Genomic DNA, 18,677 nt, shown 5'->3' with positions numbered 1-18,677 from the left:
CACTTCATTGTTTGTGCGTGCAGTTTTGAACTGCCAGTTCGGCCTGGTAAGTGTACCTACTTGCCAGGCCCAAATCTTCCCTTTTACTATATGAAAGTCACCCCTAAGGTAGGCCCAAGGCAGCCCCAGGGACAGGGTGGAGTGTATTTAAAAAGGTAGGACATGTACTGGTGTGTTTTACATGTCCTAAAAGTGAAATACTGCTAAATTGGGTTTTCACTATTTCAATACCTATCTTCCCCATAGGTTAACATGGGGATTGCTTTAAAATATCTTTTAAGCGTAATTTCCCACTGGGAGCAGGTTGAGATATGGAGTTTAGGGTCTCTGAACTCACAATTTTAAAATACATATTTTGGTGAAGTTGTTTTTTAAATGGTAAATTTGAAAATGCCACTTTTATAAAGTGGGCGTTTTCTTGCTTAACTATTCTTCGCCTCTGTCTGGCTGTGGAATACACGCCTGGGTCAGGATGACAGTTGAGCTGTTAGTAAATTCACTCTCGGCAGTCACAAAGGGGGAACTGAGGTGTGATCTGCATATCCTGATGGGTCTTACTGGGCTAGAGTGGAGGGAGGAGCTGACACTTGCACCTGAATAGAGCTGTGCCTGTCCTTACACAAAGCAGTCCCCAACCGCCTGGACTGTGGCTGGGGCCAGGACAGGGAGAAGCAGGGTCTTGTGCACGGCAAAGACTTTCCTTTGAAGTTTGCCTACTTCAACGGCAGAAATGAGTATAAGTATTGGGTCTCTGAGACCACTATGTCAGAACATTTCTGGATTGAGGACATTCTGCCAGGAAGAGGAACTGGATGCAGTAGGAGGAAACTGCCACTCTGCCTTTTGCTTTGTTGGGCTGCCCTACTGCTTGCTGCTTCTGTCACCTGGGAGTGAATAGACTGGACTCTGCTTTCTACATCCTACTTTCCAAGGTTCTCCAAGGGCTTTAACTAAGCTTGACTCTGGTTAAGAAGTCACAGGGGCATCAAAGACTTCATCTGCCAGTGCCTGGACTCTTCTGAGAGTCCTGACTTGCTAAATTGTGCTAAATCCAGTCCATTGACTCTTGGAAGTGGAAACTGGTGTCCTGAGGAAGAATATCCACACATTGGATTGCAGCAGCTGAAAATCGACGCATCGCTTGGCTTGCACCAGAAGAATCGATGCAGCGCATGCCTTGCGGTGGAGGGATCGATGCAGCACCTGTTCCACCGCATTTCTATCACCACTGTGCATCTGGATTTCCCATGCATCGTCCCTGGGCATCACTTTCGCATTGACCCCGCACTGCAGCAAGGAACTGAGGCTGCATGACCGGAAACCGATGCATCATCTCTCCTGTGGGGAGAGAACCGATGTATCACCTCCCCCGAACAACGCATCGCCTCTCCTGTCAGTAAGAAACCGACGCATCATCTACCCTGTGCAGTAAGGGACTCACACATCGCTTTGTTATCCAGTGCTTCACCTCCTCTGCGGCCCGCATCGCCTTTGTTTTTGACCCATCTCAGGTATTCTAGCCCATATTTAGGGGAAAATGACAGAGCGCAACACTGCGGCCAAATTCACAGCGCTGCTCTCCGTTATTTTCACAACGCAGCGATGCGCCATATTTAAGTGAATTCGGCGCACCCCTGTGTTGTCCCCTGTGCTGGCACTAAATTTAGCTGCCAATGCAGGCATCCTTGCACCATTGAGCAAGGATGTCTGGATTGAGGAGTGTGATTGTTTATGTGCGGATAGGTGTCCCTCACATCACTAATGGCGCTTTGCCACTTCTGTGTGTGCTGCAAAATGCAGCACACACAGAAGTGCCAAAGCATCATTTTCAAATGATTAGTTACGTGCAGGAAGGGACACCTTCCCGCACATAAACAATAATTTCTGGCATTTTGTTCTTTCTATACATGCTGGAGAATGCAGCACGCATACAAAAAAGCATAGAACTAGGAGGAATAGAAGTATTCCTCCTCTTTACTTTTTGCTAATGCCACTCCTGGGGGTGGCGTTAGATTTTGGCGCTGCCTCGGGGTACGAACTCTTTTAAAACTGAGGCAGCGTCAAAATGCATTGGGTGCTGCTGTGGCACGCCCAAAGAAACACCCATTGCATGCCCCTCTGATGCAGATAACTGCATCGGAGGGGCCCATAATTACAAGGAGGTGTAAAGCCACAAAAGGTGGAGTTACACCTCCTTGTAAATATGGAGCAGGGTTAGCACCACTGGAGCATCACGTAAAGTGACGATCCAGTGGTGCTAACGGATAATAAATATGCACCTCTGTGTTAAAAAGAGACAACCATTGATTTCTCTGGATTAAGACTCTTTGCTACTTTTAAAAAGTGATATCTTTGCTTGTGTATGTTGGATTTTTGTATTTTGGGTTTTTGTTTTATTCAGATAATTATTGGCTATTTTTCTAAACTTGTGTGGAGTACTTTTGTACAGTTTTTGTAACTGTGTGTGGGGGTACAAATACTTTACAAATTGCCTCTGAGATAAGCCTGACCGCTCATGCCAAGCTACCAATGGGGTGAGCAGGGGTTATCTTAGCTGTATTGTTCCCTTACCCTGACTAGATTAAGGGTCCCTACTTGGACAGGGTGCAAATCACTGCCAACAAGAGACCCCATTTCTAACAGTGGTCTTCACACATGCATATTATATTATTATGTTGCAGGGAAGGACTACCTCGCTCGGGAATCCACTGGAGTTCACCCTGACAAGTACTCACAAAGCTGCACATGAAGACCTCCTTGAACACTGCGTACAACCCAGGAAGCAGGAAGTCTGACAGGAAACAGTGATGAAGCTGTATCATCACCTGCTGATGAAAGGAATCTTCAACAAAGAAGAGAATGTCTGTAGTTGTGGTGTTTCTGTTTGAAGCAAAGCAACTATAATCATCAACTTCTTTGGCATTTCCAAAAGGGGGCATAGAGGAGAAGTGTCTCCTAGCTGAACGATCGTGTGGACGCAGGCACTGTGCATCCTCACTCATGATTACACACACAGAAAACCACACACGTTAAACATACTCAATCACCAGCACACACCCAGTGAAACTTCATATCCTGGCTCATTAAACCCATAAGCACACTCTCCCTGACCAGTCTGGCTCACTAGACACACTGATATCCACACTGCAAATCCTCACTTACAACATCACAAACAGCATATATGCAGCACCAGGCTACACGTCTCACTCACTCCCTCACAAATAACGCATCCTCACTCATGCCACTGACTGAACACACTGCCTATCATTACCCTTCATAACACACATTGCATACAATGGCTAGGCTTATAGGGGTCTAGAGTGGGAAGTTAATTAAGTAGTAATTATTTAAGAATGCATTATTAATTGTTAATTATTTAATTTATTTTAAATATGTAAGTTATGGAATAGTTATTATTGTAGTTATATTTTAGGTGTGGGCTGCTAGGTTCGTAGGAGTACAGGGTAGGAAGTTAATGATTTAATATTTGAATAACAATTATTTGATAATTGATCATTAATTTGTTATTGAATAGTAAATATGTAAATTGATTATATTTTAATACATATATGTATTTTTTATGTTGATAAATATTTTTTTCATTAGGAGTTTATCATGTTTCTACATTTATGGGGTTACTCATATATGTAATAATTTGTTTGAAGTGAAGTATTTTCTGTTGCAGAGACTGGTGCAGGAATAGTACATTTTAGTCCTCCAAAGTACAATACATTCCCTATTATTGTGCTGACTGAAGTGGGAATAGTAAATGTCACCGCTCTGAAATCCAAGGTTTTCCGTATGGTTGCCCAGACTGGAGTGGAAATAGTAAATCTCGAAATTTAGTGCTTTAACTACTTTTGCCCCGTTTGGACTGAGAATAGTAAATGTCACTTGCATGAAATACAACACTTTTCCTACTGTTGCACAGACTGGAGTGGGAATAGTGAATTTTACCCCTCCAAAGTCCAACACTTTCCCTAATTTTACGCTGACTGGAGTGGGAACAATACATTTTAGCTATCCAAAGTTCAAAGCTTTCCCTACTGTTGACCTGTTTGTAGTAAGAACAGTACACTTAACAACTCTGAAACTCAACACTTTCCCTAGTGTTTTGTTGTTGCGGTAGGAATAGCAAACTTAACCCATCTGAAGTCCAACGCTTTCTCTACTGTTGTACAGATTGGAATGGGAATAGTCAATTTTACCCCTACAAAGTCCAACACTTTGCCCCTCATTACGAGTTTTGCCAAACTCGTTCTGCCTTCAGACCGCCTATGCAGCCTGAACCCCGCTGGCCCTATTAAGGGTTCAGAGCAGGGCTGGCAGGCGGAAACAGCATTTCCGTCCACCGGCCCTGCAGTGAACAGGGCCTTAACATTGACACCGGCTCCCAATGGAGCAAGCGCCAATGTGGCAGTGAGGCGGGTGCGGTGGGTGCAGCAGCACCCGTCGCGCTTTCCACTGCTCGTAATTCGGGCAGTGGAATGTGTGACAGGGCTGTGCATGGGGGCCCTTGCACTGGCCATGCCACGTGCATGGGCAGTGCAGGGGCCCCCAGGGCCTGCCCGACACCCCCATTCCGCCAGCCTTTCCATGGCGGTGTAAACCGCTATGGACAGGCTGGGGGATGGGGACTCGTAATCCCACCGCCATGGACAGGCTGGGGGATGGGGACTCGTAATCCCCAGGGCAGGCCTGCTTGCAGCACTGCCATCGCAGATTACAACGACAGGGACTGCCAGGCTGCCGGCGGCCTGGAGGTGTCATGGTCTGACCGTGGCTGGTGATCATGAGACCGCCAGACTCATAATAAGGGCCTTTCTCTTCTGTTGTGCTGTTTGGAGTGGGAAAAGTAAATTTAACCCCTACAAACTCCAACACTTTCCCTTCTATTTTGTAGACTAGAGTGGAAATAGTAAATGTCATCCAACTGAATTCCAGTGCTTCCCCTACGATTGCTTAGACTGGACTGGGAATAGTAAACATCACCACCCCAAAGTCCAAAGCTTTCCCTACTGCTGCATAAACTAGAATTGAAATAGTATATTTAATACCCTTAGACACCAATAGTTTTCATGATATCGTTTTTTTATACATTTTATAGCATGAATTGTTTTATTTTTTATATTACTTGTTTTTAAATGTATTTTAAAGTTTATAGTATTTTTAGTAAATTTGTTTTTTGGATTTTTCAATTTTTAATATTTTATTTATTTTCTATATTAATGAAAAATTTTTCCTTATTCAAATATTTTTTAAGGTTTCATTGTATATGCAATATATACGTAGTTAGAGTTAGGATCATGTTTCCATAGAAAAAGTGTTTTTTGACTCGCCTATATCTTTGGCACCATTTGATGAATCTTCCCAAACTTTTTTTTCGAAAGTGCTAAGGTGATTCGTGTTCCGCACATAAATTTTCAAAGTGATCCGTCAGGTAGGGGTCAAGAAAAATAGGGGTCAGAAAAGTTGTGTTTCCCATGTTAACTCCCATAGTACCTTTAGACACGACTACAGTCTGAACCACTGGACAGAATTACACCAAATATGGCAGAAAGCTAGCTTTTGGTATGTAGATTACACCAAAATCTGTGTGGGGGGCTGCGTCCCCCTCTCCACCACAGCCCCGGGGACTGCTACCTCCCAGGGGCTTATTTACAAATCTGTGCAGGGGTGGTGCTCGCAAACCCCCCACTCTCCAGCCCTTAGGATCACCACCTCCCCGGGGCTATATTTAAATAGAGTGCAGGGGCAGTATGGCTCCCCCACAGCCTTGGGGACCACCACCTCCCTGGGGCTATACATGTTGGAGGGGGGCTGCGCAGCCCACCTCAATAAGCCACAGATGGTCCTGGGGACAGCAACCCTGGAGGGCCGCCTCCTGCTATGTCCCAGGGTGCCCACCTCTGGGACACAGCTGTTTGCTTTGACAGCTCCCACCTAGCAAAAGCAAACAAAGTCTGCTTTCTGCAAGAGAGAGCTGTCAAACAGAAAGCGCAGTTGTCACCTGTCTTCCCTGCACAAAAATATGCGTGCAGGGAAGACAGATGAAAAACTATTGCTCCCACAATCAGGGAGCTGCTATTAAAAGGGCCTTGAAGCCCCCCCCTCCGCAGTCCTGTCCCTCTCTCTCTCTTTCATCCCATAATGGGATGAGAAAGAGAGCGAGAGAGAGAGAGAGATTTTCATTGCATGGGCTCTCAATGCAATGACTTCAAAGAGTTAGACTGGCACGTTATTTTGCACAAAGGTTATTCTCCTGTGGCCTAGTGGTTAAGGTCTCAGACCCCCATACCGGACATTAAAGGTTCCAGCTTAGGTGTGTCGCTGATCATTTATCTGCTTTAATTTCTTTTCAACTTCAAATATTTAAGGTTCATACTGAAAGGTGATCTCACTCTTTTTAATTTTTCAATTTGTCCAGAAATATCTCATTCTATGTATATCATTCATCAACGCCTAAAAACTCTCTATCTCTCTCTCTTTTTCTCTCTCTCTTTCAATCTTTCTCCCACTCACACACCCACTCAGATCCTTACGCACCCACTCACAGACCCACACAGACACTCACGGTCTGACTCATATACACACTCAGATCCTCACTACCCACTCAGACACTGACGGACCCACTCACAGAGTCACTCAGACACTGACGCACCTATTCACAGACCCACTCCGAAGGTCACACATCCACTCACATACAAACTCAGACCCTCACTACTCATTCACAGACCCACTCAGACACTGACGTACCCAGGTCACATATCCACTCACAGAACCACTCATACTCACACACCCACTCACAGACCCACTGAAACCCTCATGCACCCACTTGTAGACCCACACAGAAACTGACGAACCCATTAATAGATCCAAGCAGACCCACTCAAACACTCACACATCCACTCACATACAAACTCAGACGCTCACTACCCACTCAGACACTGACGTACCCACTCACAGACCACTCAGAAAGTCACACATCCACTCACAGAACCTCTCAGACCCTCACTTACCCACTCTCACACCCAGAAAGGCAGTCTCACACCCCCGGGACACCCTCTCACACCTATTCTCACACCCAGAGGGACAAACCCTTCAGATGTATGCGGCGCGGAGTTGGGTGATTATAGAGCCCTGTGGTCAACCCCCCGCACACGGCCTTTGGTCATGCGCTCAGTGATTAAATTAATGTGTAGTAATGAAAATTACTTTATGTTAAAAAAAAATCATAGAAATTCACTGAAAAAAACAAAGGTTACGAGGATGTTATAGTTAGGAGATAGAATTAAAAAAAAAAATAGAAATTCACTTAAAAAACAAAGGTTACAGGGACGTTATAGTTAGGTTCCGCATTTACTCGCACAAAACCACAGAACTTCAGCTATTTCAAGTAACTATAACTTGCGACCAAAGGGAACTATAACTTGTGCCCTCGCCATGCACTGCTAATTACCCCAAATATTACAGCACTCATGACAACTTCTATAAAGTCATTGAAAGGATAAATTAAACATTAGCAGTCAAATTATTAAAGAAATAACTGTACATGACGAGGGTGCAAGTCAGTGACCCTTATAGGAGAAAGCCTTGCAGGAGATAGCTTCTCTGCAACCAGTCCTCTTGCCTCAGTTTATCGAGTGATTTTTGCATGAGCGGTATGCCCTTGAATTCACTTTTCACTTGAGATCCCTCAAACACATTTTGTTTAATTTATGCATAATTTTGCATACTTTTTTTGACATTTAAAGTTATTTTGGGAACCAAAATTATGGGATTTTACACATCCTTAATTGCTGATTTTTAAGTGCATATTTTTCTGGTACAACATCTCACCTTCAAGAACTCCAGGTCTGGCTTGGTCTCTATGTCTGTGATCAGTTTCTGCAGGGAGGAATGCTGCTCTTGGAGTTTGGCGATTTTCCCTTGAAGGTTGTTCAGAAGCTCTTTCTTTTCATCCTCCAGGCTGGTGAGGAGCAAACGCTTCTGGTCATCCAAATATCTCTGGAACTCTTCAAACTCATTCGAAATGTTCTCACTCTGGATTTTGAATTTTGCCTTCAATTAAACATTAGAGTATGTTACCAAGTTGACTGACTTCTGAAAGGAGAGTGGATGTACAGAGCTCAGGCGAGTAAGTGAGTTCAGAGGAGTGGTAGCGAAGTGGTCAGAGTGATAGTGGGTTCTCGTGATTTGGTATTGTAGTGGTGGTAAAGAAATGCATTGGCAAGGTATGCTGCATTGTGGTAGGTGCTAGTAGGGTTTTATGAGGTGGTAGTGCTGTGTTGAGATGGGCGTGGTGGAGGGAGGTGATGTGGTTTGGGGTTGCTTGTGCAGTGGTGTAGTGTGGAGAGTCCACTGTGCTTCAATGAACTCACTGCATTGTGCAGCGTGCAGCATGAGGCAATGGGTCTGAAGGACACCTACTGGCACTGGTTCGGTGTGGAAGGGTTGGTGGTATGCCATTTGCTGGCAGCACAGGGGGGATGCTGTGAAGGAGATTATACTGTATAAGAGGTGAATGTGACAAGAAAGCAGTGCCCACCACATTATTTTGCCCCATGCACACAAAGAGCACTCACAAAACATTTTTCCTGTAGGAGGTTGACAAACATAAATGTCTTCACTTATTCATACATTAATTTACTAATTAATTTATTTGTTTTATTCATCAAGTCTATCACTCACTAGATAGTACTTCTCTAAGAGTTTTCCTAACAGAATTAGAAATGTCCGTTTAAAGTTCTCACTGCCTTTAGAAAAAAACTACCTGGAACTTGCGGTCTGTAAGCCTTCATATTTAAAAAGCCCGGGTTACTTCTGCTTCAGTTGATGGTGTTTCTGGAACCTCATACTCTGCTAAGCTCTTACTGATGGAAACTACAAATGGTTAACTTCGTCCCTAAAGAGCGAATTAGAAAATCCCTCATCAGCTTTCAAAAATAGTTTTTTAATGACACTTGTAGATAGTCAGGTTGAACAACTTCTTAAGGTTGATGTCTGAAATCTGAGCCCCAAAAGCAGGTAATTGACTGAGGAACAAGTTGCTGGTACCTTTGCTTGACTCACCTCTGAGCTGGCAGCAAGCACCAGGCTGTGTGTGACCTGCTGCTGCTGATCATCTGCCTCCATTTCCCGGGCACCGGCTTTGTCTCTAAAGGTAACGTAAACTGTGCAATAAACCTGAGAAGTATAAATCGCTTAATACTAGGGCCCATATTTATACTTTTTTAGCGCCGCATACAATTGTATTGTGTGAGTTTGCGCTGATTTTGCGTCAAAAAATGACGCCAATGCGGCGCTAAATAAGTATAAATATGGGCCTAGGTTTGACCCGGTTTCTTTTGCAGACCTGAGAACTGAACCCTACGTGGTAAAGTGCTTTGCCTAGTATCACACTTTGGGGCCATGTGGTATAGCCCAGAGTACAAACCAAAACTTATGATTCAGAGGTCAAAGTGGGCGGGATCTAAAAGCAGGACACGCCCATACTTTTTTTAATTTGACAAAAACATTTCCCCTCCTTTATGTCAAAACTAAACTGATGCAGGACTATTAATTCAAGTGTTCGAGATGCCTAGGCTGAAGTGGAAGGGAAGAGAGTCTCCTGTGCTGTGAAGCAGAGGGAGAGACAGAGAAACAAGAAACAGTCCTTCTTGCTTGGGTGCCTGCTGCCTGAAAGAAATGTAAATGTGCACAAGTGATTAATCTACAAATGTAAAGGCAGCCTGGAAAACAGTATTTGGCTTTAATTGATGCAGTCACTTGAACAATAATCATTTTGAAAGGCATTGCAGGGTGACCTGATGAGCTGTGGAGTATGTGCTTTTAATGAGCAGGTATGAAAATTGTCTGCCCAAGGTACAGTCGGCATATTACTCAGATCTATATTTTGGAAGCACTTTTTAACTTAAACCTAATTTTGTGGTGCAGTTTGTGGCAGCCTAGCATACTGTGTGTGTCAGAACCCCGTTCAGAGGTCCACTGGGCAAAGAGGGGTTACTGGACCCAACCTAGGTGGCTGAGGCCTTTTACTGCTGATGTCCTGGGGCCCACCTTACTATGGATGCTGCTCAACTGGGTCAAACACCTCCTTCTGCACCGATTCTTAGTTAGTAGCGTAGCACAAGCAGACAAGGCTCCCTCTGAGAGAAGTGAAGATACAGGTCAGTTAACACGACTCATAACTCACTGTGCAAGCAGTGCACACAATAAATCCCTGTTCAGTCAAATTCTTATTTTGTATAAAATAAGTATTTTAATTCTAAGTCTACACATTCAAAGGTAAACAACATTGAAAAAGCAATAACAGAGTAGCAGTTGTCAGACCACTCCCCGTCTACCCAACTTCCATGTAACGGGTGCGCTGTTATTCCCCATTCATATGCAGCAACATCCATGGAATGAAAATTACTAGGCCCTTTTCCTGTGGTATCCCCCCCTCTTGGAGTCAGTCAAAAAAGTATATGCACTTAGGCCCATATTTATACTTTTTGACGCAAACCAGCGCTGGCAAAATAAATGCAAAATGAAAGCATGTCATGAATCTTGATTCGGGTGGGACAGACAAGGTCAGAGAAAGAAGAATGGAATAAAAAGGCAGAAGGTTAACAAGAAAGAAGGAAATTAAAATACAGATAGAAAAATAGAAGTAAAGATGGTAGGATACATGATAGTATGCGATCAGAACAGCATGCAACAGAAATATCGTAGCCAGAATATCAACTACCAAAATACCATGAAAGTAAGTATACGTAGTTAAGTTTAGCATCACAGTGAGTTTAGAAGAGTGCATCTATACTTACAGTCACAATATTTTGGTAGTCAATATTCTGGCTATTATATTTTTATAGCACAATATTTTTGGCCTCAGTATTCAGACACACAACTTACATGACAGCATGAATGAAATGATGGAATGAAGGAAATAATGATAGAACAATGAAAGAATGGAAAGAAAGAAAGATGGAAGAAAATGAAAGGAAGGATTTAGGAAAGGAAGGAAAGGCAGAATGATGGAAGGAAGATAGGATAGAATAAAAGATGGATGACAGAAGGAAAGATAGAATGTTTGGATCATTGGAAGGAAAGGAGCTAGAAAGGATGTAAGGAATATAAAATGCATTATTTGGTATTTTTTTCTAGGTTTCCTTGGACCACATGCCAACACCTCTTACATATAGTGAGGCTTGCTCATTTTGCTGGCATATTGCTATTCAAGATTTGGTTCAAAGTAAAGGGTATTTTATATTTCTAGTGGCTCTCTTGGTACACATGGAACTGCTGCTATGTGAAATGAACATGCCCTGTCAATGTTGTTCCACTTGAACATACAAATAAATTAATAAAACAGCAATCCCACTAAAGGGATCAACTCCAGATGAAATGATTGGTTTCCCAACGTAACCTCCCTATTCAGTTACAGACATTAACTTCCTATCCAGTTACAGAAACTCACCTCAAGGTTTGCAGTTTCATGTTTCTTATTGGTGGTCCACCCCTTGAGATTCTGAAGCTGCCTTTTCAGTGGTTCCAGGAGTCTCTTAAAGGATTCCTAGAAAATAAATATTTCATTTTTGTGTTCAAGAGAAAGAAATGTGTGCCATTGATAGGCCCAAGTCATAAAGAATTATGGCAAAGTTGGTCACAAAACATGCTACTCTGATGAACAAGTCACACAAGACCTCCAGTTTATAAATAGTCAGAGTTAAAAAAAAAAGTTAGGGCCTCATTTAGAGGTTGGCATAGTGGAGACCCTGCTGTCAATTGGCATGGCTCTTTCCCCAGACTCAGATCACTCCACTACTGGAAACCTTTGACCAGCTGCTTGTCTAGCCCGGGGACTTAGGTCAATGTATATTGGAAGGAACTCTTTATTTAAGGTGGTCCTTACAACAAGTATTTTTTGTGTTTGAGACTGCCACAGAAAGCCTAGCAGTCCAAAACAGGAAAAAGTACAAATGACACCCAGGCTTTGGGGTTTGATTCTGAAAAGCAAACAAGTATGCAGAGTTGGGCCAAAACAATGTAGTTACCTCTCTGAATTCTTCTCTACGTTCTGTCTAACTCCTACACCCGCACATGCAGAGAAGGCTGTGAAATCCAGTCAGACAGGCCAGGATCTCCAAACGGTCATCTGCCTGCTGAGATCTACGCGACCTCTTGTGTCTGTGAAAGATTCAATCTGCTTGGGGTCTGATACATTAATTGTGGCTCAAGGGCTACATATAATGTATTGGTGGGTGGCCCTCCAGCTCACTGGGGGCTATTACCTCAGCTGCCCTGGTGAAGAACCACCTGTCGAAGTTTGAGATCCTCCTCTACCTAGCAGGGGTCTATATTCATCACTAACAGCTGCACTGATTACAGAGCAGTATTATGTTAAACGGGTGATATGCTTTTCTGGCCGTGCTCATCAATCTTTGTTATTTTATTGAAAAAACTTGGAAAGCAGCAGTTTGCTTCACGCAAACAAGTGTTCCCCCTGATGTCTTCCTGGAATTTCAGTTTTTTTTCAAAAGCATCACCTGTCCAGTTAAGCAACATGGCCACTCTTTTGTGAGGCCTTCTTGGGCCTACCTTGGTTCCCCATTACTGCTTAATTTTATATTTTATATGTTTTCGCTGACATCGCTTTTAGCAATGACATTTTACACACTTAAGACCTGATTTATACTTTTTAGCGCTGAATTTGCATCATTTTTTTTTTTTACGCAAAAGCGGTGCAAACTTACAATATTCAATTATATTTTGTAAGTTTGTGCCGCTTTTGCATAAACAAATTACATATATGCGGCGCTAAAAAAGTATAAATCAGGCCTTAATGTTTGCAATATATTATTCAAAGAATACATTGTACTTGCTTCTTTTTGTTTAGTTATCCTTTCTCTACATGTAATCTGTACACTCTGTTCAAGGCTAGGAATACAGTACAAGATATCCTAGTGCTTGCATTCCCTCTTCGGAGACAGTTTCTAACATCTAGACATATCATTGCATCAGAGCTGTGCCTCTAACACAAGGTGGTTTTGATTATATAAACTGTGCACTTCCCCAGAGGGCTCAGAGGTGCACTCCGGCCACTACTTTCCTGGAACGAATGCTATATTTGACATGCATCCGTGCTGACACTGATCTTCCATCTGGGAGAGAAGGATTGCCAACTCCACTCTAGAATGGCACCCTGGCTCAGTTTTCTATGTTCTGGGTTCTCAGGCTATCCTATTACATCGAGCAGAGAGTACATCCTGTTATGCTCTCAGATTGTAGATAGTGCTAGGAAGGAAGATAAAGATCTAAGATCACCATGGTTGGACTGTTTATTCTTTTCACCATATTAGTAACACTGGTTACAATGCTTTGTTTCATCTACCTAATAATTACACCTCATACTCTCTATGCAAGAATATGATTGTTTCAAGAAATGTTTGAAAATATTTATTTGTATCTTTCCTATGTCTACCGTGGCATGCATGAGTAAAACAACGAAAGGGGTAAGATCTCTTTCTATAACTTCTGTGGAAGTCAATGTGCCATGTTTGAGGTTGCTGTAGTCATCTGTTCCTTGGAAAGGCTGGGGGTTCAGGTGAGGCAAGATAGTTAGGAATTGGGTCGTCAGTAACTGATGGTGCAGATGGACTCAGTCTTCTTGTCCTGAAGCTCTGCCCCCTTAATATGCAGTCCTACCTTTTAGTTATAACACTCGAAAAACATGTTGACATGCTGGGATGTGAATGAAGGTCTGTTGTCCCACAAAGGCCGCAATTCCTGCATTCGAAAACATTTGCAAAAGTAAACTTGCCTTATTAAAATGTTATGTGATGAAGCAGGGAGTTTTACTGCCCTCTACTAATATACATTTTGTGATGTAAATAATGATTGCATCAATTGCACTGCAAAATGAGTGGCATGTCGCAAAAGTCAGCTTGTTACTCACTGATTCTCATCTCCCCATAATACATTAGGACCATAAAACACAAAGGAAGGCAGTTCAACTTTTTAGCAGTTCAGGATTTTAAGATTATTCCTGAAACAAGATAAGAAGGTTTGCCCTGGTCTCGGGTGTGTGTTTTCACTTAAAACAACTCCCAACTCCCATATACACCAGCCAGCTCCTCAACATACTCCTGGGACCAGTGTGGCATTCAGCCTATTAAGTTGCCCTGAATGCTTGCACTGCCAAATCCAAATGTGGGGAGGACTGCATGACTTTGGGACTAATTTAGATTTTTACAGGGGGATTACTCTGTCCCGAAGGTCAGAGGTATTCCATCCCATGAACCCATTATATCCTATTTAGATTGTAATATGGTGGATAGGATATCAACAGGGATGTGGAATTCCTATCACCCAACACCTGGCACATATAATCTGGTGTCAAGGGCAACAAACTTTCATGTTTATTTTGTAATTGGGACAAGTAGACCCAACCCCCTAAAGTACAAACACTTTAACTGCCAGTTTAAGAGAAGGGGACTGTCTGCAGTTGAAGTAATGTGCGTCCAGAGGTTAATGCTGTTCGACCTTTTATTTATGGTTCATTAATGAATAGCCTTCATTACTAGGGTGAGCGCTGTAAATAAACATTTTAAGGTCACACTGCTCGACTGACAGTGGTTCCAGTAAAATAAAAGTGTACAGATGTTTGAAAAGTTCAACAATATGAGGCTAAGTATATGCTACCAGAATGCTCTCTGATTACATGTAAATGTTTGCAGAAGCTTGTAAGAGTGATGATTCTTTGCTTTCAAAATGAAATGTTCAGTAAAAAATGCAAGTAGGAAAAGAAACGGTTAGCTACTATGAAATTTTAGGTGCTATTTTATTGAAGAATCATTTAGTAAAATGTGTTGATGCATGCTAGTATTTCCAGAAAACACTCCTGATGGAAAATCATTGTAACCATTTCAACAAGATTATGAAAAGCATGAAAACAAACAAGTACTGGCAAAGCCAACAGATCCAACATTTGTTGTGAGTCTTTTGGTTTTGTCAAAGTGTGCCTTGTTTTGGCATTGCTTTTGTAACACTTTATTGTGTGGGAGCTGACAGGCCCTCACCATTGTAACAAACACTGGCAAAAAGAAAAAAAAGTTTTGGGTCTCAAAAAGCACATAGTGGCATAACAAAGGCCTGCAGCCCCCCTCCCAGGGGAGCCCACTGCACAGTACCTGCTCTGAGTGAGTATGGACGGGGGCCTCCCTGTTCTTTGCAGGGTCTCCCTCCAGTTTTGTTACACCACTGACTGACACAGTAGTTCCTGGCACTAAACAAAACTACTTTGGGTGCCAATATGCTCCTTGTGGAAGAGCAGAATGCGACACCCACAATAAAGCCAGATGATAGAGAGAAAAATAGAAGTTTAATAAAAACAAAATGTATTTGCTAATGCCAGGACTGATTAGGGACCCAATTCTTAAAGAAAGTCACAAAAGTGCACCCATGGTAAATGTCTTTGAATCAGTGTCTTTCATAAAATCACAAGAACTTACAGAAGTAGAACCAGGAAATCATACTCCTAGAAAATATTTATGAACTGTATTTTAGCACGAGCAAATATGCATGAGTAGATCTGCTCATGTGAAAATCTATTCAGCATTTACAAGCTCACTTTCCCTCCAACCACTTTTTTCTCCAACCCTAGAAGAACTTCTGCCATTGTCAGGAGTAAATTTCCAACCTTTCTCATTATGGGAAAAGATTAGAGAAGATATGGTGAAAATCCTTAAAACATGCACATTAGTAGGTTTGCAGACTGAAAGGCATTCCAGCACTGAAACTATTGCTACTGCTTCCTCCAGCCCCAGTATGTAGATCTGGGGAAATGTGGTAAAATAAGGAATTTCTATTGTAGGGATTGAAATTGTATGTATTCAGGCCTGACTATGGTAGTAGCCCTGACATAATCAAAGCGGCTATAATCAGAGCTCATACATAATGAGATTGCTGCCATAATTTGCTGCTGCGCTACATGGAACCAAAGGGACAAGTTGATTTTTTTACAGGGCAAGTAGATTTGAGAAGTAAATATTTTATTAAATTCCACACCCCTGTATTCATCATGTTTGTAACAGAGAACTCCAACTGCTGAGATCTAAATCAGACTCATTATATCTGTGGGACTCACTGAAAACAAACAAAGCAGAGACAAGAAACGGCCTCCAAAAAAAGCTGGTGTTCTGTGTTCCTTCGTCCCCATGCGAGACTATGAATTGAATACATAAAAACCTTTAGGCCAGGATTAAGCATTTAATCACCCGTTTTAAGACATAAATCTTAGAGGCATCTAATGTTTCCCCTCAGGGCCAACGTTATAAGGATACAGAAGAACTATTAAACTAAGTGGGTGGAACTCCTTTTTAAAATCTACGGAAGTTCCCTGTTTTTGGCTGAATTTGCAGTTTGTAGATTTCAAAGTGCAATAGACCTACCAAGCTTTTGGACTTTAACCCAGTTTCATTGTCTTATGTGAACTTCTATGTTGCGCTGAAGTCCTCAAGAAAATAATATCAATACAAACACAGCCTCTACTGAACACCTTTGCTAAAAGATTGTCTATGTGTTTAATGTATCTATCCTTTCGACATAATCTGTCCAGAAAACACCTCAGGTACTATTTCTAAACCAAAATATACTATTTTTTTATGGTTGAGTTTGGACGTTTCTGTTTTCTACAGTTTCCTTTTACTGTTTTCCTCATAGCTATTATATTTATCCTATCGTGAATTTCCTTTTTAGTTTCACATTCAATATTCCCTTATGTGTATTATTCTATGAGATGCTGTACCCTTTTACACCCTTATTAAGCCCTCAGGAACTATTATTGCATATCACTATTATTATTATTATTATTATTACACCCGAATAATCTTTAAGTGAGGTGCTCCTAGAGGGGCCCTGTGCTAATCTTGTCTTAGTTTACCCCTAGCACATTCCTGTCCCCTTCCGGAACGGGGGATCTTCATTCCAGGAGGATTTCTTAATGTGCACTATTAACTGATCTGTCCTAGATCTACCTCTTGAACCTCAAAACACCACCTTGTATAAGTCATGATTAATATCACACGAATACTGTGATCAGGAGGCACGTTTCCACCAGGGTCTCATGGTCCTTTTGCTAGAAGCCGCTCAGCTTTCACTTTTAATGCAGGTGTGTCAGCTCTGTCTCACATCAATCATGGCTACTAGTTGGAACAGATTGGGCTGGTCTTTCACTTTCATATCTAAACGCGTTATATTTTTGATATTCTAAATATACATACATTTAGCAGTTTCTTGTTCCCCATGTGCTTTCACCCGAAGATAAAAACCCTCTATCTGCGACGTGGACCTGGAGGCGATGATAGATCATGCAAACTCAGTTATTCACCTGGAGCCACAGTCAGTATGCAAAGACCCTGGTATCTTCTGGGCCAAAGCCCCTTGATCTGCTTTCCTAGGCAGGTTGAAACTTTATTATAAACAGCCCCCTTTTTCATATCAAAGCTGATCTGGCAAAGCCCCAGTTGCCCTTTCTATACTCCATCCAAGGGCCAAAGACGCTACGTGTGGATGTGAAACCCATTAGACACCTTAATTCAGACACGTACCACGCAAACCTGTATCTGTCTTGGGGCATCTTCATTGTGATTAGTGAGAAAGACATCTGTCACATGACTTTTAACTCCCACTCGGTGTAATATGGCAATGACACAGAGACCTGTAACACACATTCTTTGTACCCTCCTCTGTCTGGAGCCACAAATGGTGGCAGGTATAACAGTAAACTCGGCCGCCTACCTTGTACTCTACGACTGCCTCATTAATAGGAAGCACGTTGTGAGTTCTGTGCCGTACCGACCGGTCACACACCACACATATAGGAGTCAGGTCATCATGACAGAATAACTTTAACGTTTCTTCGTGCTCCTGGCAGATGTTCGCATCCACTGCGTGTCTGGGAGACATCTGAAGCTGCTGAATGCTAGCCACAATGTTGGCCAGCTGAGTGTTCACCCTCAGGATTTTAAGCTCCGATCTGTGTCGGCATTGAGGACAGATGCCATTTCCGAACTGCACCTCCCAGTAATTCCTTATACAGCTACGGCAGAAGTTGTGCCCACAGTCTGTGGTCACCGGCTCTTTAAAATATCCCAGACAGATAGCGCAAATAATCTCATTTTGGAGATTCTCCTCAGGCCGCGCAGTCGCCATTTCTTGGAAGGAAGTTAGAGGCGAAAATTCTCTTTACTTACAGAGGTCGCTTCACGTATAGGAAGTGGGCGTTCCCTGAAGCTGAACACCGTCTTTTATTTCACAGAGGTTTTTCAAGGCAGGTTTCGGTTTCATGTTTGCAAGAAGATATTGGGCGTTGCCATGCTCTGTTAAAATTAACTTCAGGACTTCACAAAACTAAACACTGAAAATCTGCACCAATCCCTGCTGTTCGGATATAATCCTGAAAAAGTGTTCTGAATTCTATTTTTGTATGTGATAATGTACACAATTACAGGTGCATATTCTGCATAAATATATTATTTCATGAAAAAAAATTAGAGCACTTGCTAAGTATTTCGTTTTTGGTCGAAGCCTACCAGAAAGCAGCTTCTTTCTGGGTGTTGAGAGAATTCTTGTGGGCATTCTGAAACTCCCCTTGAAATGCATTCCTCCCATTACTTACAAATCAATGGCTTTGT

At 42.4% G+C, this 18,677-nt stretch overlaps 1 protein-coding gene across 2 annotated transcripts in view; it reads right to left on the bottom strand.

The window, feature by feature from the left end:
- Nucleotides 1-18,258, bottom strand: part of LOC138292041 (E3 ubiquitin-protein ligase TRIM39-like) — a 77,223-nt gene extending 58,965 nt beyond the window's left edge. Inside the window, exons 1-3 of one of the 2 annotated variants that reach the window (XM_069230372.1) lie at nucleotides 17,782-18,258; nucleotides 11,462-11,557; nucleotides 7,840-8,061 (exon numbers count right to left, since the gene is read on the bottom strand). In XM_069230372.1, the coding sequence (XP_069086473.1) occupies nucleotides 7,840-8,061; nucleotides 11,462-11,557; nucleotides 17,782-18,195 (732 nt within the window). In that variant the 5' untranslated portion in view covers nucleotides 18,196-18,258. The remainder of the gene's footprint in view (nucleotides 1-7,839; nucleotides 8,062-11,461; nucleotides 11,558-17,781) is intronic. The other variant, XM_069230373.1, reaches the window with a different exon arrangement.
- Nucleotides 18,259-18,677: the final 419 nt, after the last annotated feature.

This window comes from Pleurodeles waltl, chromosome 4_2, assembly GCF_031143425.1.
Source record: "Pleurodeles waltl isolate 20211129_DDA chromosome 4_2, aPleWal1.hap1.20221129, whole genome shotgun sequence".
NCBI lineage: Eukaryota > Metazoa > Chordata > Amphibia > Caudata > Salamandridae > Pleurodeles > Pleurodeles waltl.
The sequence above is the reverse complement of the archived record's forward strand: the minus strand, read 5'-3'. Positions and strand labels throughout refer to the sequence as shown.